General features: G+C 40.4%; 2 protein-coding genes across 14 annotated transcripts in view; both read left to right on the top strand.

Moving 5' to 3' along the window:
- Window positions 1–2,846: 2,846 nt before the first annotated feature.
- On the top strand, window positions 2,847–14,381 carry LOC117535991. Its single transcript, XM_034200695.1, has 15 exons — window positions 2,847–3,053; window positions 3,307–3,512; window positions 3,670–3,807; window positions 4,285–4,423; window positions 4,515–4,815; window positions 5,694–5,835; window positions 5,961–6,104; window positions 6,197–6,292; window positions 6,501–6,559; window positions 9,832–10,022; window positions 10,228–10,628; window positions 11,114–11,213; window positions 11,445–11,640; window positions 12,299–12,626; window positions 14,236–14,381. Exons 1-14 carry the CDS (start codon window positions 2,937–2,939, stop codon window positions 12,433–12,435), a joined length of 2,367 nt encoding a protein of 788 aa, XP_034056586.1. The 5' UTR covers window positions 2,847–2,936; the 3' UTR covers window positions 12,436–12,626; window positions 14,236–14,381.
- Window positions 14,382–15,819: 1,438 nt separating this feature from the next.
- ppfia1 (PTPRF interacting protein alpha 1) overlaps window positions 15,820–22,475 on the top strand; it is a gene marked incomplete at its 3' end in the record, with an annotated part of 64,262 nt that continues 57,606 nt past the window's right edge. For 8 of the 13 annotated variants that reach the window (XM_034200691.1, XM_034200682.1, XM_034200679.1 and 5 more), the window contains 2 exon segments: window positions 15,821–16,826; window positions 19,127–19,381. In XM_034200691.1, the coding sequence (XP_034056582.1) occupies window positions 19,127–19,381 (255 nt within the window). 13 annotated transcript variants of the gene reach the window in all.

Raw genomic sequence — 22,475 nt, 5'->3', positions numbered from 1 at the left:
CCTGGAACCGCCGTTGAGGTGGTGAAAAAGTGAGTGTCCACACGAGGTCAACCGGCTGGTCGAACCTCCTCTCCGGCACCAGAAAGAAAACAAAAACTCAAAAGGGTCGATCGCCGTTAGCTGTTGCCGTTAGCTGGCAGCCATCGGTAGCTGCTAGCCGTAGTTAGCCAACGTGGTTAGATGCTAGTTGTCGTTAGCTAGCACAGCTGGGACATGCAGCCGCACGCCCCGAAGAAACCCCACGAGGCAGCAATCGGGTTTGCTCCTGTGGGTATTGTCCACAGTAGATGACCATTACATGTATGATCTGTATGTGTAATGTGTATTTGTAAAGCGCTTTGAGAGTCATTGATAAAGCGCTATAATAAATATAAGGATTATTATTATTATTATTATCCCTACCCTACCCGTGCATCGTCCCCTCTGTAGTCGGAAGGCAGCTGCGGGAATGGCGAGCAACATCCCCAGCCATTCGGCGAGGCGCGCACCGAGCCTCAGTCCGCGTGCCTGTAGCAGCCACGGTCGACACCAAAAAATCCCCGGCATTTCGAGAAAGAAACCTGAGTTTCCTTTGCCGTGTTCGGGTCCGTCTCGGAAACTTCCCAAGACGCTGTCAGGGTCACCAGTGTAGTGCCGAGAGAAAGGGAGTCGGAGGCGGTGCATCGAAGGTGCAAAACTGTCTTTAATGAGCAGCAGAAATGCAGGTGTTGTCGGGTCGCAGCCCGGGACAACAAGAGAAAGAGCCAGGAGGGCACACAACATATAAAGGTAACCACATATATGTCCGTGTGGAAACAATACCCCCAACTCTAGTTCCATGTGTGGATTATGTAACCCAGTGTATTAAAGGTGGTCACCACACCCTTTATATTAATTTATAAATAACGTAATTAATATTATAAATATAAAAATAAATGTATTTCTTCACTTGTAGTACTGATACCGTCCACTACACTCCTAGTTACGTCACGAGCTGCGTACATGATTTCGTTCGGCAGCCAAATACCGCAAAATAATCTGCGTTTGTGTGTATTGTGTTTGTTTTCCGGGGAAACCCTCACAAGAAACACCGGCTGTTGTTAGGCCTGCTGTGACGTCAAGTTGCCGCTTGTAATTATGCCTTTACAAGCTTAAAGGTTGTATTTATCATCTGAATTTGGCGAAACAAGTTTAATATTCTAAAAACCAGGACTTTGTTTATTTGAAATTGTAAAAATTAAATAACATTTCTGTGAACTGATATTTGTTTATTGAGCTTATTAGAGGATGTTCCCTGAAAGATTATAAAATATCAATGAAGATGTCAGACTTAGTATATTTGTTAATAATTACATACAATACATGGAATTTGTGTGTGTGTGTGTGTGTGTGTGTGTTCCAAGTGAATCTGCGGCCCCCTGGTGGCCAGTACATAAATGATGTGGCCCCCACCACTATCCAAGTTGCCCATCCCTGATCTAACCTAATACAATTATGTGAAATCTGTTGACATAATACATTTAATTTAAGACAACGTTTCAGTGTTCAAGTTTTCAGTGCGTATTATAAAATATCAGCCATATATAGAATAGGGTTAGCTTTTTTTTACATATGTATTGTTATTTTTATATATATATAAATATATATAAAAGTCAGTGTGCAATTGCAAGTACAAGTAGCTACATCGGGTGCAGATCATATGAGCCGAATAGAGCAGGTTGTTTCTCTAAGTTCTTGGTTGAAAGAAACTCAAGGATGATCAATTCAACAGTTTTAAAAATGGAACCGTTCAGTCAACCACAGATTTGTTTTTTCTGATGTCAAGTGAATCAGTCGCACACTGTGAAAGCCACCGTTGTTGTTTCTGAAGACTGGTTTTCATTTATGTTTTATTGAAATGCTTCTGGGACATACCCGCCTGTCACACAAAGAAGAAATCAAAGTCAAAATGTACGAGGGCAAAACATTTAAAGCTTTTTCTCTCCCTTCCTCGTTCTTCTGTCTCCAGTCTTGTGTTTTTTTCCTGAAGAAGATGCCTCTCTTGGGGTGCGAATAAAGACTTTGACAAAAGTTGTTTCAATGCCCTTCTCCTACCGCTGTGACATGCATGTGACTGCTACACACGTCACATGATTGTATTACAATGATTTAAATGACTGTGTATATTTACTCAAATTATTGTAAATGTATTTTATCTTGCTATTATAATTCATTATTATTCATTTAAAATGACTTTTTTTTAGATGTATCTAAATGTCACTTCATGTTATAGTTTTTTTGTTGTAAAAATAATTAGAACTGCATTTCAAATTGTTGAAATGTGCTATAAAATACAGGGAGTAACCTTTTCAGATCATTCACATGCACAAAAACCTATAGAACACACTACAGGAAAGGGAAAACCCACCCAAGAAATACCTGTGATACATCTGCAAACCTGCAGCCGTTGATACAGATCCTAAATATCTCTTTTTCAGTGCCTGACTGCAGTATATTGTATACATGTATTTTTGAATTTGGGATTCACTGAAAGATTGACATTAAAGTTGACTTTGACTTGACTATAAGTGAAGCTTGAGTTAAAATATTTCATTGTTTAAATGTAAATCTCTCACCTGCAGATCAACATCAGACCAGAGCTGCATTGTCTTCGCTCTCGCATGATCGGTTTCCAAGAACTTAACATGTGACAATAATGTGACAATCAAGCATGTGTCAAGTGCACTGAGGGGCTCACACTTACGGGAAGACAGATCTGAACTCAGTCACTCTGGGTTATGGGTAACGTTACAATTTAAAGCATTTACATTGAAATGTTGTGGAACCAGTTATGCAGCTGATTCAATAGATGAAGGTGATAACTTGGCAGGAGGAACCATGGCCAGGTGTGTATAAAAGGATGCTGCAGGTGGATGTGAGCAGCAGATACTTGGAGACAGAGGTGAATTCAGGAAAAGATGGCCACCGCTCTGCTGCTCCTGCTTCAGCTGGTCTCACTGGCGTCTGCATCACATCACTACGGGGGAACCGTGACCTATAGCTACAAAGGAAGAAACCCTGATGGATCATTTAGGGTGAGAGAAACTACTTTGAAACCTTTGCATCAGTTAATAATTAACTAATTTATTCATTTTTATGACGTTGTTATTTTTAAACTCAGTTCTGTTAAAGTTGTTGCCATACATTAAATATAGTTTACCTCAATGTTTTCTTTTAACTGTGTTGTCTAGCTTTTTACCTTGATTGGTACAGTATATGTCAAAGCACAAAATACATTGGAAATAGCGATAAAAATATGCATTAATATTATTTTAATTTGTTTCAAAGGTGGACTTTCGCGACAGGGCGACCTATGATGGGTGTCAGTACTCCCATTACCAGACATGTAGCACTGGCAACTGTGGCTTACTCACTAATCAACAGAGAGGCATAACTGACAGGAGCACCAATGCACCGCAAAGAAACAGAGAATGGTGTGAAACAGAAACAGTTCAACAAAGAAAAGTCCCAACTGACAAACCTTTTGAGATGAGGTGAGCTTTTTCTCTGACTCAAATCATGCTAATGTTATATGAGTCTCCATAATTGCATTGCAAACACTTGTATTTGTTGTTTTGATGCTTATCATAAAATAATAAATAAAAACAAGCATCTGTTTATTAATGCAGTATTTGTTTGCACACCTATCAGGGCAAGTAGCTGTTGTTGGATCCCAACACGTAACGGGGTTTCAGGTTGGAGATTTCAAACTCAAGTAGATTTGGGATCAAGATCTGACACTGGCAAACCAAACAGATCCCCAGACATTGCCATTCTACCTTTCCTACGGTAAGCTCATTCTTTATGTTGTTGTTTGATTAAATCGCTCTGTATCATGAAGGTGAAGTCCTGCAGACAGTTTCTGCTCTGCACTCACAAAGTAAAGTGACAAAATGGGTGTTAACCTTTACAGTTCTGCCTTACCATCGGCTGAAACCTCTTTCCCAAAATAGTTGTTAGATGATTGCTTTACAATTGCCTCTATTTAATAACTGTGTCTACTGCTTCCATTCATTTGAATGAAATTATATTCATTAAAAAAAGGTCAACTCGCGTTGTGTTTATTCTTTGAAATGGGTGTGTAATGTTCATATAAGTATCAATATAAATTCTTTGAGGGTGTGTTTGGGGCCACCCTAAAAGAAGCCACTGTGGCCGTGCTTACTCTACTACCTCACATGTGCATTTATAACTCTGATTATTTGATCCTTTTGGGTTTTATGGGCAGAACAGTGTTCCTCACTCTTGTTAATGTGTCCTTTCAAGAGTTCCCCAGAACTGCCCACGGACCTACAAGCTGATGTCCTTCGACCCTGATGGAGACACAGTTCGCTGCAGATATGGAAATATCAGAAATGTAGAGTGCAGCGGATGTAACCAACCTTCAGGCTTTGTCTTGGATCAGGTCTGTAAATTAAAAATCAATGTCCTTATACATTTTCCAATACCTGACTGATCCTGTGCCTCACTAAATGTCTGAATGTTTACATTGTTAGGGTTCCTGCTCCTTACATTACCGCAATGCCATCGCCAACTCAAGTGTTTTTGGATTTGAGTTGGTGGTGGAGGACTTCCCGCAAAGGCCCATCTCTCTATCCTACACCGATGGAACCCAATCCTACAAGGCTCCACTGATTCCCATGAGGCATAAACGACACACATATCCTCCCACGACTTCAGCACCAATCACGACTCCAGCGCTTAACACTATGGCACCAACAACACACCCATGGCAGCAACACCTGCATGGCACCACGCCTCCTCTCAGTAAACTGTCTTTGCAATTCTCCTTTCTTGGTGAGTCAGGTTTTACTTGTCCTCAATTAGGAAATCCATACTAACATAAAAGCTGTTTCTGAAAAGCACTGCCTTCAGGTGTAACCTGTCATGCACCTCTTGCAGCTCTAGTGACACCTTAATGTGCAACATCTTATTTTTTGTTCTACATTTGTGTTCTAAATACATTCTTTAGCATAAGAAGTAAGTAAATGTTCTACACCTGCATAGAGACATTTTAGTTGTCCTGAAAACCCTAACCCTAACCCTTAGGTGAGGTTGACTCACAATTATGGATTTGCGATTTTCCTTTGGTTTCTTAGGTGTATGCAAATGTACATGACCGGCTCTTTCAGGTAAAATATTAGGAATGTGAGGGATTAGGGTTGTGACATTTATAAATCCGGAAAAATGCCAGGATTGTTGGATCTTTAAAAAAAAAATCATTACATTAGTATTTTGAAGCACTCGTTTTTTTTATTTCTTTCAAGTGGTCTATAGCGCCATCTGGTGGAATTTCTTATTTTTAGAAATAATTTTCAAAATGTTGTCTATGTGTCGGTGCCTTAACAAGAGGCCAGAATCAAGGAACTTACAATTATGGTTGTGACGATGGGCTTCATTTAAAAATGAATGGGGGTGCGGTAAAATGTCAGGGATAATACGGCCTCACAGCTTTCTGCAACAGTCCGCACAAACTAGTGGAAAAGCCGTAATTTGAAGATAGCAATTTTAGGATTTCCCTCTTCAAAACCCTCACCTGAAGATAATTAGCCTTTGACAGCTAATGAATATAATCTGCTGTGACAGCTTTGATGTGTTGAGCAACAGACAATGACAAAGTGGTTTTAAGAACTGATCAAGAACTCTTCAAGAACTGTTGCACTTTTTAACTGCAGTGGACCCACCTGCTCCCTCATGTGTTGATGGACTCTACTTGCCAAAGTTTGTGCACCCAACACCTGACGATGGACAACACATCAATGCCGAGGTCAACAAAGAAGTGGAGATCAGAGTCCGAGCACAAGCTTCACATGCAACGTAAGTGAGAATCAACGTGATGAGTATTGCCTTGTGGGGTCAGAACATTATCAGCATTTCTGCTAGTGAGATAACTTCAGCGATAAAAAGGAAATATCTGGTTTCTTTCTTTTGTTTTCACACAGACTACATGATATCATCATCAGTGGGCCACTGAATATCACCAAGCACAGAAGCACACATGGAGACTTTGTCATTAGGTGGACGCCTGGCCCTGATGATGTGGGGGATCATTACCCAATCTGCTTTGCTGTTGAATCAGTAATCGAGTGAGTGAGCCTTACATTTATTTTCTATTTGATACAATTAGTATGCATTTGTGTGTGTTAAATATTGATTTCACTTTTCACACATTTTACAGTCCCGCCTCTACCATCCCCCCTAAAACTAAAAAGGGTTACCGCCCTCCAGCCGCAACCTATCACCAGGAACATGTCCACGTCCACAAATCTCCACAGTAAGTAACAGTTTGACATTTTTGAATCAAACTTAAAAAGCTATACACGACATTGACATAAACAAATAAATCGTCTGCATATTGATTTTAGTGACTATGTGGTCAAAGTTACCTAAAATTCAAACACCTTACTGAATGAGTAACAGGCATTACTCTTTAAACAAAAAAAACGATTCAAGATAAATCTTTGGTCATTGATGCTTTTCAGGTCCGGCATCTATCAGTCCGAGATGAGGTGCGTTCTGGTGAACATCGGTCAAAGACTAAGTAAGAACGATTTTTGTTTAACATCAACATTGTATAGTAGATCTACAACTGGAAAGGCGTTTATATCATAACCAAAAGGTTACATTCCATTAGTGGCTTCATGGACTTTTGCAAGGCCGTTGTGTTTGATCAAATCAAACCCATTACTGTAGGCGAAAAACACCACCCATGCCCTGAATTTATATTAACTGAAACCTTTCTTTTGGGTCAAAGGCAAGGCAAGGCAAGGCAAGTTTATTTATATAGCACTTTTCAACACAAGGCAATTCAAAGTGCTTTACAAAAAATGAAAGAGATTAAGAAAATGGCATTTAAAATCAGTCATTAAAAAGAAAAGCTAATAAATTAAACATTAAAAGAAAAAAGTACATGGATAAAAGTTACAGTGCAGTTTAAGATATGAATAGTTCAATTAAAAGCAGCGACAAAAAGAAAAGTCTTCAGCCTGGATTTAAAAGTAGTCAGAGTTGCAGCGGACCTGCAGGTTTCTGGGAGTTTGTTCCAGATATTTGGAGCATAATAACTGAACGCTGCTTTACCATGTTTAGTTCTGACTCTGGGGACAGAAAGCTGACCAGTCCCTGAAGACCTGAGAGATCTGGATGGTTCATAATTTAGCAGGAGGTCAGAAATGTATTTTGGGCCTAAACCATTCAGTGCTTTATAAACCAGCAGCAGTATTTTGAAATCTATTCTTTGACACACAGGAAGCCAGTGTAAAGACTTCAGAACAGGAGTGATGTGATCCACTTTCTTAGTGTTAGTGAGGACTCGAGCAGCGGCGTTCTGAATCAGCTGCAGCTTCCTAATAGATTTTTTAGTGAGACCTGTGAAGACACCATTGCAGTAGTCGAGTCTACTGAAGATAAAAGCATGGACAAGTTTTTCCAAATCCTGCTGTGACATTAGTCTTTTAATCCTAGATATATTCTTTAGGTGATAGTAGGCTGATTTAGTAACTGTTTTAATGTGACTGTTGAAACTCAGGTCAGAGTCCATGACTACACCTAGATTTCTGGCTTTATCTGTTGTTTTGAACATTGCAGACTGAAGCTCAGCGCTAACTTTTATACGTTCTGACTTGGCTCCAAAAACCATTACCTCAGTTTTATCTTTGTTTAATTGGAGAAAGTTCTGACACATCCAGTCATTGATTTGTTCAATGCACTTACTCAGTGTTTGAATTGGAGCATAGTCTCCTGGTGAAATTGTTACGTAAATTTGTGTGTCATCTGCATAGCTATGGTAACTTATTTTGTTGTTCTTCATTATCTGAGCCAGTGGTAGCATGTAGATGTGAAAGAGAAGAGGCCCCAAGATGGAGCCTTGAGGAACCCCACATGTCATATTTGTCAACTCAGATGTGTATTTACCTATAGAAACAAAGTTGTTTCTGTCCTTTAAGTAGGATTCAAACCAATTCAGAACTGTTTCCGAAAGTCCCACCCAGTTTTCCAGTCGGTCTAGTAATATGCTGTGGTCAACAGTGTCAAACGCAGCACTGAGATCTAATAATACTAACACTGAAGTTCTGCCACTGTCTGTGTTTAAGTGGATGTCATGAAAGACCTTTACAAGAGCAGTCTCAGTGCTGTGGTTTGGACGAAAGCCTGACTGGAACACATCGAAACAGTTATTTAAATGCAAGAAATTACTCAACTGTTGAAAAACAACTTTTTCAATGATTTTACCTAGAAATGGGAGGTTTGATATGGGCCTGTAATTGTTCATTACTGAAGCATCTAGATTATTCTTTTTTAAGAGCGGTTTAATGACTGCAGTTTTCAGGGCCTGTGGAAAAATACCTGAGTGAAGAGATTTGTTTACTATATGAAGTAGATCTGAGGCCATGCAAGGCAAAACATCTTTGAAAAATCCTGTTGGAATAATATCAAGGCAGCAGGAGGAGGATTTCAGAAGTTGAATAATGTCCTCTAGGTTTTTATCATTAATCTGATGGAATTGTGTCATGATGTCTGAATTGATGTTAAGTGGAGATAGGGACAACACATTTGCTGTTCCTGATGCAGAGGCACTGACTGCTTGTCTGATTTTCTGAATTTTGTCAGTGAAAAAGGAGGCAAAATCATTGCACGCCCTGGTGGATAGAAATTCAGAGGCTACTGACACTGGGGGGTTAGTTAGTCTGTCGACGGTAGCAAACAAGGCACGTGCGTTGTTTTTGTTTTTGGTAATGATGTCAGAGAAGAACGATTGTCGTGCGTTTTTCAATTCCAAATTATAAAGGCCAAGTCTCTCTTTATAGATTTCAAGTGAACCTGGAGATTTGTTTTTCGCCACCTGCGTTCAGCTTTTCGACATTCTCTTTTTTCTGTTTTCACGGTCATGGCCTTTCTCCATGGAGATATTTTCTTGCCAGACACTTCCTTTACCTTAGTTGGAGCAATGGCATCTATAACATTTTTAATTTTTGAATTAAAATGATCTACTAGCTCATTTACTGAGATGTTGGCAGGGGCAAGTGTGGAAGAGAAATTCTGAGTAAACATTTCCCTAGTATTTTCAGTTAAATATCGCTTTGTGGTTACCTCTTTTTGAACATTTTTGTGAACAGAAATAGAGCTCTCAAAGAAAACACAGGAATGGTCAGAGAGTGCAACATCAGTCACCACAACCTTAGAGATATTCAGACCCTTTGAGATAATTAAGTCCAGAGTGTGCCCCTTATTGTGCGTGGGCTCCGTCACATGCTGAGTCAGTCCATAGCTATCAAGAACACAAAATAGTTCTTTAGCCCCTCTGTCCTGGGGGTTGTCAACATGGATGTTAAAATCACCAACAATGACTAGACGGTCAAAGTCAATACACACTATAGACAGCAGTTCAGTAAAGTCATCAAAAAAGCTTGCACAGTATTTGGGTGGTCTATAGATATTTAGGAACAGAGCTCGAGAGGAGCATTTCAGCCGAAGGGCCACATATTCAAAAGAATCAAAGTTTCCATACGATGTCTTCCTGCATTGAAGGGAATCATTGAACAGAATAGCAACTCCACCCCCTTTCTTATGCATTCTTTCCTGACTCATAAAACTAAAGTTGGGAGGGGTTGATTCGATAAGAACAGCTGCACTGTTATTTTGTTCAATCCAAGTTTCAAACAATATTTAAGGAGCAAACAAGTCAATATAAATCTTTGTTAACTAGCTTTGCAGTCTTCTTCTTGTCTGTTCTGGAGCGTTACTGCCACCTGTAGACTAGAACCATCAGTGTAATGTGTATTTATTTTGTAAACTATTTATCTCTTGATCTAGTTGAATCCCATGTGACCTGCCATGAGTCCTCAATGACGGTAGAGGTTGAGAGATCTTCTCTCCCTGGACTCCATGAGGATCATTTACGCCTCAATGACCCCAGCAACACGGCCTGCAACCTGCAGACAAACTCCAACAGCACGCACATCATCGCGGTCGTACCCCTCAACGCCTGCGGCACTCAGATCGAGGTAACAATAGAGCATCTGTTTCATCACCTGCCGGTTTTTTCTCTAAACTACTTTTTATTAGGAGTATGACGGGGACTGGGTCCTAAAAATATTCATATAAGTAAAATTACAATGTTTTAGACATTAAAGCATGCAAACAGATTCTAGTTGACACCCCAAATACACATATGAACGTGAACACAATATGTCCCCTTTAACTCTGCAGGAAGATGAGGAAAACCTGGTTTTCAAAAATGAAATCACCACGGTGGACAACATACACGACCTGATCACCAGGAACCACCTGCTCGAGGTCCAGTTCTACTGCCAGTACCCCAAACGTGGGAACGTGTCGCAGGGCTTCACAGCACACAGGAGGAATGTGGTGGTGTGGGATAAAGGCTTCGGAAAGTTCACCTACGAGTTTGAGTTCTACCCAGACAGCCAATATAGACAAATGGTCGATCCAGGGCTGTACCCTCTGGAGTACGATGTGACGAACAAGATCTACATGCAGATAGAGGCCAAATCTACCGTCAACAACACCCAGATGTTTGTGGAGTCCTGCAGTGCGGCGCCATATGACACCCCCAACTACTGGCCAACATACTCCATCATCGAGAATGGGTAGGCATGAGCACGCCATCTAGTGGCAACAGGGGACATAACAATGCATTGGGAAAGATGTGCTGTGTCATAGGTTTGTAACTAAACTGCCCGTAGGTGGGAATGACGTGTTTTAAGGCAGTGCATTAATATGGGATTTAATCAGGAAAAACAATTATTATTGTTGTCTTTATTGAACAAGGACCATCAATACAGGTTAATCTCAAAAAGAGAACATTTCTGCTTGCTTTTAACTCATTTCCATCTGCAGTCCTCCATCAGGTACACACTTTTGTTAAAAAACAAAATAAACGAGTATGTTTCAAACTTTTTGAAAAAGGCTTCCAAAAATACATTTCGCTAAATGTGGCTTTTGGTGTCTGAATTGATTTCCTTTTAATGTATCAAAATTAGCATTAGATTAGCAATTTTAGCGATTACCAATCGTGAGGCATGGACTCACAGACGCAATATTTCTTAACTTTTCTTTTTGTTGTTACTGTTAGGTGTAATGTGGACCAAACGGTGCAGGTGCATCGGAGCGCCAACCCGAGACAGTTCAGGTTCAGCATGGAGGCCTTCCAGTTCATCGGCTTGCACGACCAGGTGAACAATCTAATATGTGTCTATACTCTCTGATCTTTTACTTAATACAAATCATTAATACCACAGTGTAGGAATACTCTGTTGCATGTAGTCTGACATTTTTACTAAAGTAAAAGCACAAAAGTGTCGATATATTTTGTCTTTGATCCAACCACAGCTCTGTTATTTCTCCACTTGAAAAAAAGTCTGTATATCTGCTGATGTAATGACAGCGTGTTGTGTTGCGTTCAGGTGTACATCAGCTGTTCAGTGCTGATGTGTGAGGCAGGGAGCAGCGGCACCAGGTGCTCACAGGGGTGCATCAACTCCCCCCTTACTGGGCATCATCATCACCGCAAGAGAGAGGCCATCACTCAGAGCGCCAGGCACTTCATTTCCCAGGGTCCTCTGCGTTTGAAGAGATCAGCGGAGAGCACCGGGAGCCCAGGTACGTTTTCCCTCAGAAGTACCTGCCTACTTTGAGGCTACGGTTGAAAAGTGAAAATTAGGACCTGTGTCTTCTCCTAACCACTTTTCCTTAACGGGACTTCTGGAACATAGTGACATCACTAGTTATCACTTGCGCTCCTATTGGCTTGTGCTGCAACACATTGTACGTGATAGGCTAAGGGGCGGGACATCTCTACTGTAAGTGGTTGACCAATCACAACAGAGCCGACCAGCTAACCAATCAGAGCAGACTGGGCTCTGGTTTCAAACAGAGGGTGAAAAGAGGTGCTGCAGCACAGGCAGTATGAGAGAAATAAAGAGCTTTTTGAACATTAAAGCATGGAGACATGTCCCAGTAGAGACACTACTGATATGAGAATGAGCAGATTAGGTTCTAACCTTAGTGAAAAAGTGATGGGCCTTAGGTATTGTGGGACAGGATTTTCCAGTGTATCCTAAAGGAGATATCAAGCATTAAAGCTTCTTTCCTATCATCAACATTTTAAAAAGCTGTTATCATGGATGCCACTTAGAGACCTCGGGTCGTTTCACTCGGTAAAGAACCTTCCTGGACTAATAAGACAATTCGACCATGTCCTCTGAGGAGTTAGTCTTTGGAAATGTGAAATTAAAATAACGTTTCTCTTTCTCTCCAGCGACCCCCCTGAATCTGAACCTGGTGTTCATCGTTGGATGTCTTCTTGCAGCCGTTGGCATGATCAGTGCAGTGGCCCTGTACAAAGTCAGAGCATCAAAGGTCAAATACCAACCGTTGCCCTCTTTCGAAAACTAAGAAAGCGGCCATTTCAGAATACCCATTTTTTTTATCGGTTGCATTTGACTACATTAAGCTTCTTGTTTTTTAATGCTATCAGATAACGAGTCTTCATTTGTGCCTTATGGGTTATAAGTGGTGTTTATTGTGGTGTTAACCACTGTTTACAGTGTAATCCTATGTAGCTTCACAAGTGATTGTTATATCATGTACTCCAGGGGTGGCCAACCCGCGGCTCTCGAGCCGCATGCGGCTCTTTGCCTAGTTTCATGCGGCTCTTCAGTTCATATCGAATTGTATATGTGTGAGTTTGGGGGAGAGACATTGACTCCTGACCAGTGTTGCACGGTGTACCGATACTTGAAAGGTACCGCGATACCCTGCCTTTAAAAACGTTACGATTCCGCCGTTTCATTAGTATCGGTACTTTAAGAATGACGGGGAAAAGTACTCCGGTGAGAAAGCGCCGTTTTAATAAGAGCCGTGTGTGTTCAGCGCTCTGCTTCCACTCCCTGCACTGCAGCCTTGCCTGCAGTCCCTCCCTCTCAAGCACGCTCTAAGTCCCTCCCCTCTCAAGCACGCTCTAAGTCCCTCCCCTCTCAAGCACGCTCTAAGTGCCTCCCCTCTCTCGTGCACGCGCTAGCTGCCAGAGCATGTGAGAAAACGAGAAGCATGGCTGCAAGTGGGAGTGCAACTGCCGCTGCGCCTCGGCTTGTTGACAAAAAAGACGCCAGAAGCGAAATTTGGAAGTATTTGAGCTATATCTCTGACAGTGAGGGCAAACCACGGACACCACGAGGCCCGTCTGTGAGAAATGTATTAATTTTATTTAATACGAATTCTTGTCATTTATTTTATTTATTGTTCTCATTGTTTAAAAGTGTGTGTTATGGTTATGGTTCTGGTGTGAAATAAAGCACAATAATTACATTTAAGACTGTTTCCCTTTTTTTAAGAAAAGTATCAAAAAAGAATCGGAATCGCAATTCTTGACTTGGTATCGAAACCAAAATGTTGGTATCGTGACAACACTAGCTACTCCTGACAGTTAAACCTGATATTTAGTAGGTCTGTTAAGTATTGAATGCTGATAATTCTGACGTAATTTGGCCGGTCAAAGTTGTTTGGGCTCGGATAAAATCGCTCCGTTACTTTCGTCCCGTGTTACTTTCGTCCCGGCTCTCTCTACGTGTGTAAGTGTGGTGTCAGGTGTCAGTATGAGAGGATGACAGCGCGTCTAATTTTGATGTGACCCAAGAGCCAATCACAATAATACCTGCGATGCAGTGAACCAATCACCTTTGAGGGGGGGAAAACCTATCGTTGATTAAACACTATCCAGTGTTTCCCCTACCATTGTGTTGGAGGGGCGCTGCGCCCCGCCAACGGAGCCCCGCGCCCCCCCCCTGAAATTCAAGGTGTTTCAAAAATATATATAATATATATTTTTTAAATATATATATAGCACCAAATTGCAAATAATCTATAACTACTGTCACTTTTCACATTGAACATGTGCTCTTTTATTAAATAAACTAAACGCTTTCATTTTAAGTTGTGAGTTTATTGTTTTTGACCCTAAGAAACAGATGCATTCATCAATAACAATAATCCACAGCTCCTCTCTCTGCTCCAGAGGATTTAAAAAATATATATCCCAATGCCACAAAGATGCATCAGTGACGTGGTTGAAATCTTGTCTCCAGAAAACAAAAAACTGAAACAAGCGTTATCAGTGACTGTGTGTTTGATGTGGCTCTTTGCAGTAACATAGAAAAAATGTGGCTCTTAACCTCTGACTGGTTGGCCACCCCTGATGTACTCCATTATGATTTAAAACTTGATTGATATGTGTATCCAATCAGTGTAATGCTTAATGTTAATAGTACATGTAAAACTTAATTGTTCAGCCTTATCCTAACTCCTTTAGGCTTAAAGTTTCAATAAAAACTCTCTCATATCTCTTTTTCTTTTGTCCAATTTATTTCTCTTTCTCTCTTGCATCAAACACACATCTTGGATAGTTTATTTAATATAATACAAATGGCATTATTTGTAATGCTTTCCTGTTGCTGAACCTCATTATTACCCTTTATGTGCATTTGACCTGGGATTGAGCTCTGTATTTATTTACTGTTGAAGATGACTGGTAAAGGAAAGTTGTCATATAGATATGAGGGAGAAAAGTGTTTAATAAAACAACTTGATATAACATAAGTTTATAAATCCTGATTATAGAGAGTAGATTACTTTGAGGTTTCAGCGATTGAATGGAAACAGTCCCATTTGTTAAATTATTGCAATTATAAGGTTTTTAAACCCATAAACTAACGTTCAGTTGTAGAAACGGGTAATTGAATCCTCTCAGTAACATTATAATGTAGAGATTCTGCATTATGTATTCTTCTGTTGATATGCCACACGATGGCGCCACTATTATCTTTATTGTGAAACCAACATAATAGTTATCAGATATTTTATCTAACATAATTCAAATGCCCAATGTAACATCAAATTACAAAATATACAATATTACACCGTACAATCCAAGCAAAATTCTGTTTTCATTAATACTTAAACATCACTGCATATATTTTTATATACACATTTTAACATATTGATTATTTTTATATATTTAAGCACAATGTGAACATTTCTACATATTATTATAAAATACAAATTACATTATATTCTATTTTATCTTCTTTTTGCACATTATTTCCTTAACTTCTTATCTTTAGAAAAAAAATAAGTTATTTTTATTTAATTTTATCATTTAATTGCACATTTTAACTTTTATTTCTTATGATTATATAAACATTTGTATTATTTGTTATCGTCTTAATGCACATTTGAACTTTTTTTGTTTTTTATTAAGCTGTCATTTAGCATTTAAAAACATTCCAGACCGATGACAGAAACACATGTCATTGTATTTATGCAAACTGTTGTTTTAGGTAATTCTTCCATTTGAAGGATTTTCCACAGGAAGTGAAAAAGCTGCTCTTCCATTTCCTCCTGTTTCTCATTTTATGGTCTTATTGCACATTTTTACTTTAATTTCTTACGTTTGTATAAATATGTATTATTATATTTAATGTTATTGTCTTATTGCACATTTTCACTTTAACTTCTCAGGTTTATATAAATATGCATTATTATATTGTATGTTATGTTATTGACTTATTGCACATATTTATTTTAACTTCTTATATATTCAATTTCTTTTAAGTGTTGTTTTGTTTTATATTTTCTTGCTGCACATCACATGTTTTACTCCAACTTCTTAGGTTTGTATACATGTGTATTATTTTATTTTTATTGTATGGTCTTATTGCACATTTCACTTTATACTCAGTTTCGTGTCTTCAGGAACTGCTCTCCCTGTTCCTCCTGTTGCAGACCTGTATCTCTTCCAGGCTAATGCTAACAGAGCTAGCTTCAGAGTGTCCCGACTGCCGAGGCTGGCAGGCAAGAGGCGACAGGGAAGGACCGGACTCAAGGACCTTTTGGGGGGGAAATAACCGAGACAACACCACCAACTCGGACGGACACGAAGGGATTATAACGTTTTTACTTGCGGTTTGGGGTTTTCCAAACGGATCAAAGCATCGCTAACGTTTCAATGTTAGCTGGAAGTTTGTGATGATGTGGTGACGCGACGGGAAGCTAACGTTAGCTCAGTGGCTAACTTCATAGCTACTTGATAGATTAATCACTTTTAGCAAAGCTTTTAAAACCTATTTTTAAATCAATATTTTCGGTAATGTAAGATAAATAGCTATGAGATGTTTTACCATGTTGTCTACTTTTATATGGAATAGAGAGTATCTTTAGAAGTTAGTCCATTTAATCTAGCAACCGTTAGCTACCTAGCTGGCTAGTGGCTAACATTGGCTAGCTGTCGACTTTTAAACTCCCAAATAATTCTGTTTCAAATTAGCTAAGGCTAGCCGGGATACAACTGTTTCCACCTAACCTTACTGTACCATCACATGTCTATCTGGTGTGATATCTTATTACCAGCTGGTTAAACGTAATGTTTGTTTGTTTTGAAAAGCAAAAATAAGACACTTTACTTCCAAATCTAGATATGCAAGCTTACTTAATGCTAGCTTGCTAACGTTGGGTTAGCCGGCCAAACTTGGAAAACTGCCCCTCTGCTCACTTGATGTGGGTTTCTCTTTGAGGCCTTTAGGAAATTATCCCCTCTTTTTTTCACCCAGAAGCCTCGTTTTTTGACAGCCTTATTACAGCCCTGCCTGGGAATGGATTTGATATTCTAAACTAAAGGATATTTGTGAAGGTTTTAACACACGATTGGAGTACCTGGACTTTGTTGACGTTTACTTGGCATCATAAAGTAACGTGGATTACAAAGGCTGTTGGAATAACTACATTCTTCAAAGGTGAGAGGTTCACATCTTTAGGCAGATAATATCGAAAGTAAAAATAAATCTGAATCAGAAATATGTTTTCTGCCAAGTATGGTTTACAAATGCGAGGAATGTGCCTTGGTGTACATGGTGCATACCTAAACACTGTGATACATTGGAAGACAATTAACAAAAAAGTAAAGCAATTGTAGACAACTTTAAAATATAGAGACATATTTACATGAAATATTGAATATGTGCAGTATTGTTACGAAAAGTGAAAAGCTGTACAGATATTTAAAGATGTAGCTTCGTATACAGATGTGCAATATTTTCGGAGGGGCGTGAAGGACTGCCATTAATTAAATACAAACGTATTGTATGCATAGTTTGCATCAATGTAATGTCAGCCATGGAGTGGCTGTGGGTAAGTGTCAGATGTGGGTGGTTTGTATTAGAAGTGACCAATCATATTTCTTGGTTGTATCATAGTGGATAACACTGATAGAACTGCACTTCAGTTGTTGGCTTCTTTAAAAACCCATTACTGCAGAATGTTGCAACCTAATCTAAAGTGAATTTGATTATTTTAAAATTATAATTGCACAAATTACTCATTGAGTCACAAGTGGTGCAGCCTTTAGTCCTCGTTTGGCCAGATGTGCCTCTCAGTTAGCATCCTCGTCCAATGGAAACAGATGCACCTGGCTAAAGAGGGTTTCACGCTGAAATCTATTTAGCTTCCGGAGGCTGTCATCTTTACCTTTTGACGTAGTAATGTCTGTGCTGAGTTACACGGGACCCACCATCTGTCACTCCCTCTCATGGATGCTGTGTGACCCTCCCCCTCATAAACATTGTTGAGCCTGAATGGCCTGACCTCGATATGCAGTGATGGTTTGTATTTGTATTACTGTTAAATGAGGTTACATTTCCCTCCTTCCACAGAAATAGGGTCCATCTAAAACATGCATTGTGATCATTAATTAAGGATGACAGGTTGATTTCTATCTCGTTAATTTGAGTGTGTCAGGTATGGTCCAGCTCTTTTTGTGAGATGCAGTTAAGTGTTGGTGCACTGAACCGAAAACAGCTTCTGAAAGCAAATGGCTTTTGGCATTTCAGGCGCTGCTTACGATGAAGTGGTAGCCTTGCTCTGAGTTCCCCATGGCACTTGCTCTAATTTATAAGTCGTTATTCCTTGCAGGTATTTTAAATCCAGCTCACATGATTCTTGGCTTTTTGTCTAGCAGTCTGTCTACAGGTCCTGAGCTCCTTGGAGAGTGGCTCTAATTCTGCAGACCTTCCTGCAGCTGTTGTTAGATGCAACATTACTCCACAAACTCCAGACACAAACACAGCTAATTGATTTAAAGCTCTCAGTTATTTCATAACAGTACCAATGTAGGTTAACTCGACCGTCTACTCTAGTTAGCCATTATTAATAATCATGAGTAAGTGTTCTCTTCTGCTTTGTCAGTACACTTTCGTAATAGCCAATGCTTCGGTGTCTGCAAAGTATGCTGATCAAATCACCCCAGCGATGCACCTTACTTGCCCTCTGTCTTCTGTGTTATCTCAAATCTGTCTAGAGGGGGGGGGGGGGTCTGCTTTAGAACATAATCCACTTTAAAACCCAGGTTGTAAACCACTTTAATTTACAATTAAGCTCCAATGAATTTCGAACTGTTTTTTTTTTTTTAATGTATTTGTAATTTGAAGGAAAACGGTTTAACTTTATACCCTGAGATTATTTGTTTACGACAGCAATCTTTTAGCCTGACACCTTTTTACCGGCGTACATTGCTTAAGCTTTTGGGGAGGAGAATGAATGAAAGACTACGAAAAGTCCAACCAATCGGCTACAAACTGAACTTTCCTTGGACGGGAGTACTGGCCTTTTATAGATCTGTGTTCTGGCTTTTACAAACTTGAATATTGAGCATGAATTAGGGCGGCACCACATGTGACATTGTGTTAAAGGGTTTGATGATATTTTGGGTTTGATATGAGACGTTTTTTCAGCCACTTAACTTCAACGGAAATCAAATCCACTAAATACTGTACATATGTTTTGATAAGTAAGTCCGAGAATGTTTTTATTTAGCCTTAACAAATATTAAGCTTTCTTCGATTTCTTTCGATATTGCGCTAGCCCATATTCCAATTTCTTTAAGATGTCGATTAATTTGCCGCCCTAGCTTTCATACTGAAATGTTGCAGTTAACCGACTTTCCGTCCTCCTGACTTTTCTAAATATCTTCATGCCTTTATTCCAACTCTAAACTGTTTCTCCTCTTTTCATCTCCTTCCCTGTCCATCCCTGGCTGCAGATGATGTGCGAGGTGATGCCCACCATCAGCGAGTCGGAGGGGGGCGGCGGGCGCCGGGGCTCGGGCTCCCCGCTGCAGTCGGACTCTGAAGGTCACTTTGAGTCGCTGATGGTGTCCATGCTGGAGGAGAGGGATCGTCTTCTGGACACTCTGAGAGAGACGCAGGAGAATCTGGGCCTGACGCAAGGCAAACTGCACGAAGTCAGCCACGAGAGAGACTCCCTGCAGAGACAACTCAACACCGCTCTGCCACAGGTCCGTTTTCATGATATGATAATGTATAAAGTGAGATTAAAGAGATGCCTCCCAAAGCTGCACCACAACTAAAGAGAGAGAAACTCCCTCTGCAGGGATTTGATCCTTTGCAGACCGTGCACCTATAGAACACACTACAGGAACATCATAGGGCCGCTTCAGCAGGGAAGACAGCCGTCCCCTGCTGAACACCTGCATGCCTCTTGCTGCCAAAGTGTTGATCTCTTTTGGATGACAGGTCTTTGGCTCCGGCAGCGGAGAAAGTGAGGCCAGACTTTGGTGTGGTTTTGGGAGTTGAATGAATGACTGGTTGCAAGGTGCAAAGAGGTGTGTGGTGTTTGCATCAAAGGTCAAATGCGTCACGAAGATAAAAGAAACTTCAAATTGAGAACATCTTCTTTTAGAGTCCTGAATTTCACATCATTTCAAATATCTTTCATCCTACTGTGCATATCATACATACGCAATAAGCCCCTTAGAGTAATTAGATTGGCATGCTTCTATGTCTAATATTTGCACAACATAACATGGAGGATATCATGACCCCGACTTTGCCCATCTGCTTGTGGGACTCGTGTTTCTGCCTTCTGTGGTCGTGCATTTAAAACAGGGATCAGGTTTCCAGTTGTAATGATGCATAAGAGGTAATCAGCTAAGCCCTGTTGTGGCTCTGGTTCAATGTGCATGCAGTGTATGGAGTCAACAAGCCGCTTATGTTCAGTGTTTGGTGGACTTTCTATGACATGAGGGAGAGGACGATGACTTTCTATGACATGAGGGAGAGGACGATGACTTTCTATGACATGAGGGAGAGGACGATGACTTTCTATGACATGAGGGAGAGGACGATGACTTTCTATGACATGAGGGAGAGGACGATGACTTTCTATGACATGAGGGAGAGGACGATGACTTTCTATGACATGAGGGAGAGGACGATGACTTTCTATGACATGAGGGAGAGGACGATGACTTTCTATGACATGAGGGAGAGGACGATGACTTTCTATGACATGAGGGAGAGGACGATGACTTTCTATGACATGAGGGAGAGGACGATGACTTTCTATGACATGAGGCAGAGGACGATGACTTTCTATGACATGAGGGAGAGGACGATGACTTTCTATGACATGAGGCAGAGGACGATAAGTGGTCTCAGCTCAGAATATGACGGATGCTGGATCTCAGTGTTGAAAGCAGAGAGGTCTGCAGATAGTAGGCGGACGCTGCAAGTAGGAAGCAGATTGCCCTGAGCTCCGACTCATAGTATCCCAACTGTCCTGGAACATCAGATGGTTAAAGCTGATGTTTAACACACTTGTGAGATGCCGAGGCCTTTTCTCTGCAGCTGTGTGTTTGACAGCCCACGTCAAAGCATCCCACTGAGTTAGGACTCTGATCCGTTCATGTACTGCAGGATAAATATATGGAGATAAACATGTTCAGCAGGTAAAGCATTTTCATCACACAGGCTATAACGTGGTGACGCAGCGTCCACACGGCGGCGTGCGTTGAAGCTTGCCGGTGAGCGTGTCTGAAACTCGACGAACAACCAATCACATGAATCTCCCGCCCCGGACACACAAGCGTGCGGTTTGATTGGCTAGAGCTTGTACTGGCATATGATTCGATTGGATGACGCTTCCATCGAAGCTTCAAAACTTGAACATTGCTTAACTTTTGAAGCGAGCAACGCGAAGCGACGGAACCACAATGCAGTTCGGCAAAGCGTGACGTCACCCCATTCAAAGTGAATCGACGCTTCTTCCCATTCACTTCAACAACTTCCCGTGTGGACGGCCATCAGGGTTCAACTGATCACAGAACTAGAGCCGAGCTACGACACAATAAATGCTTTTTTGTCACATGCACAATATCTACAGCATAGGGTTAAATAATATTTGTATATAAAGTAAATCAAGGTTTTATTCGGGCTAAAGATATAAAAGGCTTTAATCTGAAAAAGCATGATTTCTTCTATTGATTGCATTTTAGCATTCAGGAATACAATTACACATTTTAGTAAAAAAGGGACAAGTTTTTAATCACAACATCTTTAAGTCAATCCTCTTTGTATATAAACAATATATAACATGTGTTTCCCTTTTGTTCGTCATCTTAGTATCCGAGGCCTCAGGTCGTGTGTGTGTGTGTGTGTGTGAGCATTACTATACTTGTGGGGACCTACATCTGTTTACACAGTCACGTGTGGGGACTCGCCTCTCCTCATGGGGACAAAATGGAGGTCCCCATGAGGGGTATCATTAATTTTAGGGTGAAGACTTGGTTAAGGTTAAGGGTAAGGTTAAGGGTTAGGGTTAGGCATGTGTTGGTTATGGTTAAGGGTAGGATAAGTCTCCAGGAAATGCATGTAAGTCAATGTAATGTCCCCTGAAGTGATGTATACGTGTGTCTGTCTGTGTGTGTGTGTGTGTGTGTGTGTGTGTGTGGCTGTGCTGTAGTCAGCTGATCATCTGGCTGTCTGCCAGGCCTCTTGGGATTCGTATTTGCAAGGCAAGAAAAACCAGCTGTCAAAAAAAGTAGCAGCCGTTTATATCCTCTACCCTGGTGTTAATACAGTATGTGATATTCCTGCGCGACTTAACATGTCTTTTATGATTACCTAAAGTAAGGAATTCTCGGCAGTCCCCCGACAGAATAAAAGATTTGAACATCTGTGAATAATTTGAGGATGTCATAACTTAAACATGTTTTATAAAATGTTCTGGCTGTCTATTGCCAACCTTACCATTTTCCTATCTTCCCTTTGTTAATAATTCCACATGTAAAACTTGCTTTGCTCTTGGCTTGGGACGATTGTAAACCTAATTTGATAGCGGATTTAATTGTGGTTCAATAAAACATGCACCCAATGGGGAACTAAAGGTGGAACAAGTGTATTGAAGTTGAAGGCTGGTAGGCCATTTGTTTTTAATTAAAGGGAACATTAAGTGTAGAAATGAATTGCTCTCTGTTATTACCCTGAGACGCACTAATTGTTTTTCCACAGAGTGGTGAAATTATTTTGTAGCCTACATAAAGTAAGATCAAGATGTTCTTCTTCTTCTTCTGTTCATCCTGCTGGTAGAGG

This window comes from Gymnodraco acuticeps, unplaced genomic scaffold (assembly GCF_902827175.1).
Source record: "Gymnodraco acuticeps unplaced genomic scaffold, fGymAcu1.1, whole genome shotgun sequence".
Taxonomy (NCBI): Eukaryota; Metazoa; Chordata; class Actinopteri; order Perciformes; family Bathydraconidae; genus Gymnodraco; species Gymnodraco acuticeps.
Note: the sequence above shows the minus strand (reverse complement) of the source record. Positions and strands in the feature narration are given on the sequence as shown.

Coding starts and splice junctions, on each gene's coding strand:
- LOC117535991 (XM_034200695.1), top strand. CDS start 2,937: ATGGCCACCGCTCTGCTGCTCCTGCTTCAGCTGGTCTCACTGGCGTCT. Junction 4,424..4,514: donor CAGGCTTTGTCTTGGATCAG/GTCTGTAAATTA, acceptor TTACATTGTTAG/GGTTCCTGCTCCTTACATTA. Junction 5,836..5,960: donor GCACAAGCTTCACATGCAAC/GTAAGTGAGAAT, acceptor GTTTTCACACAG/ACTACATGATATCATCATCA.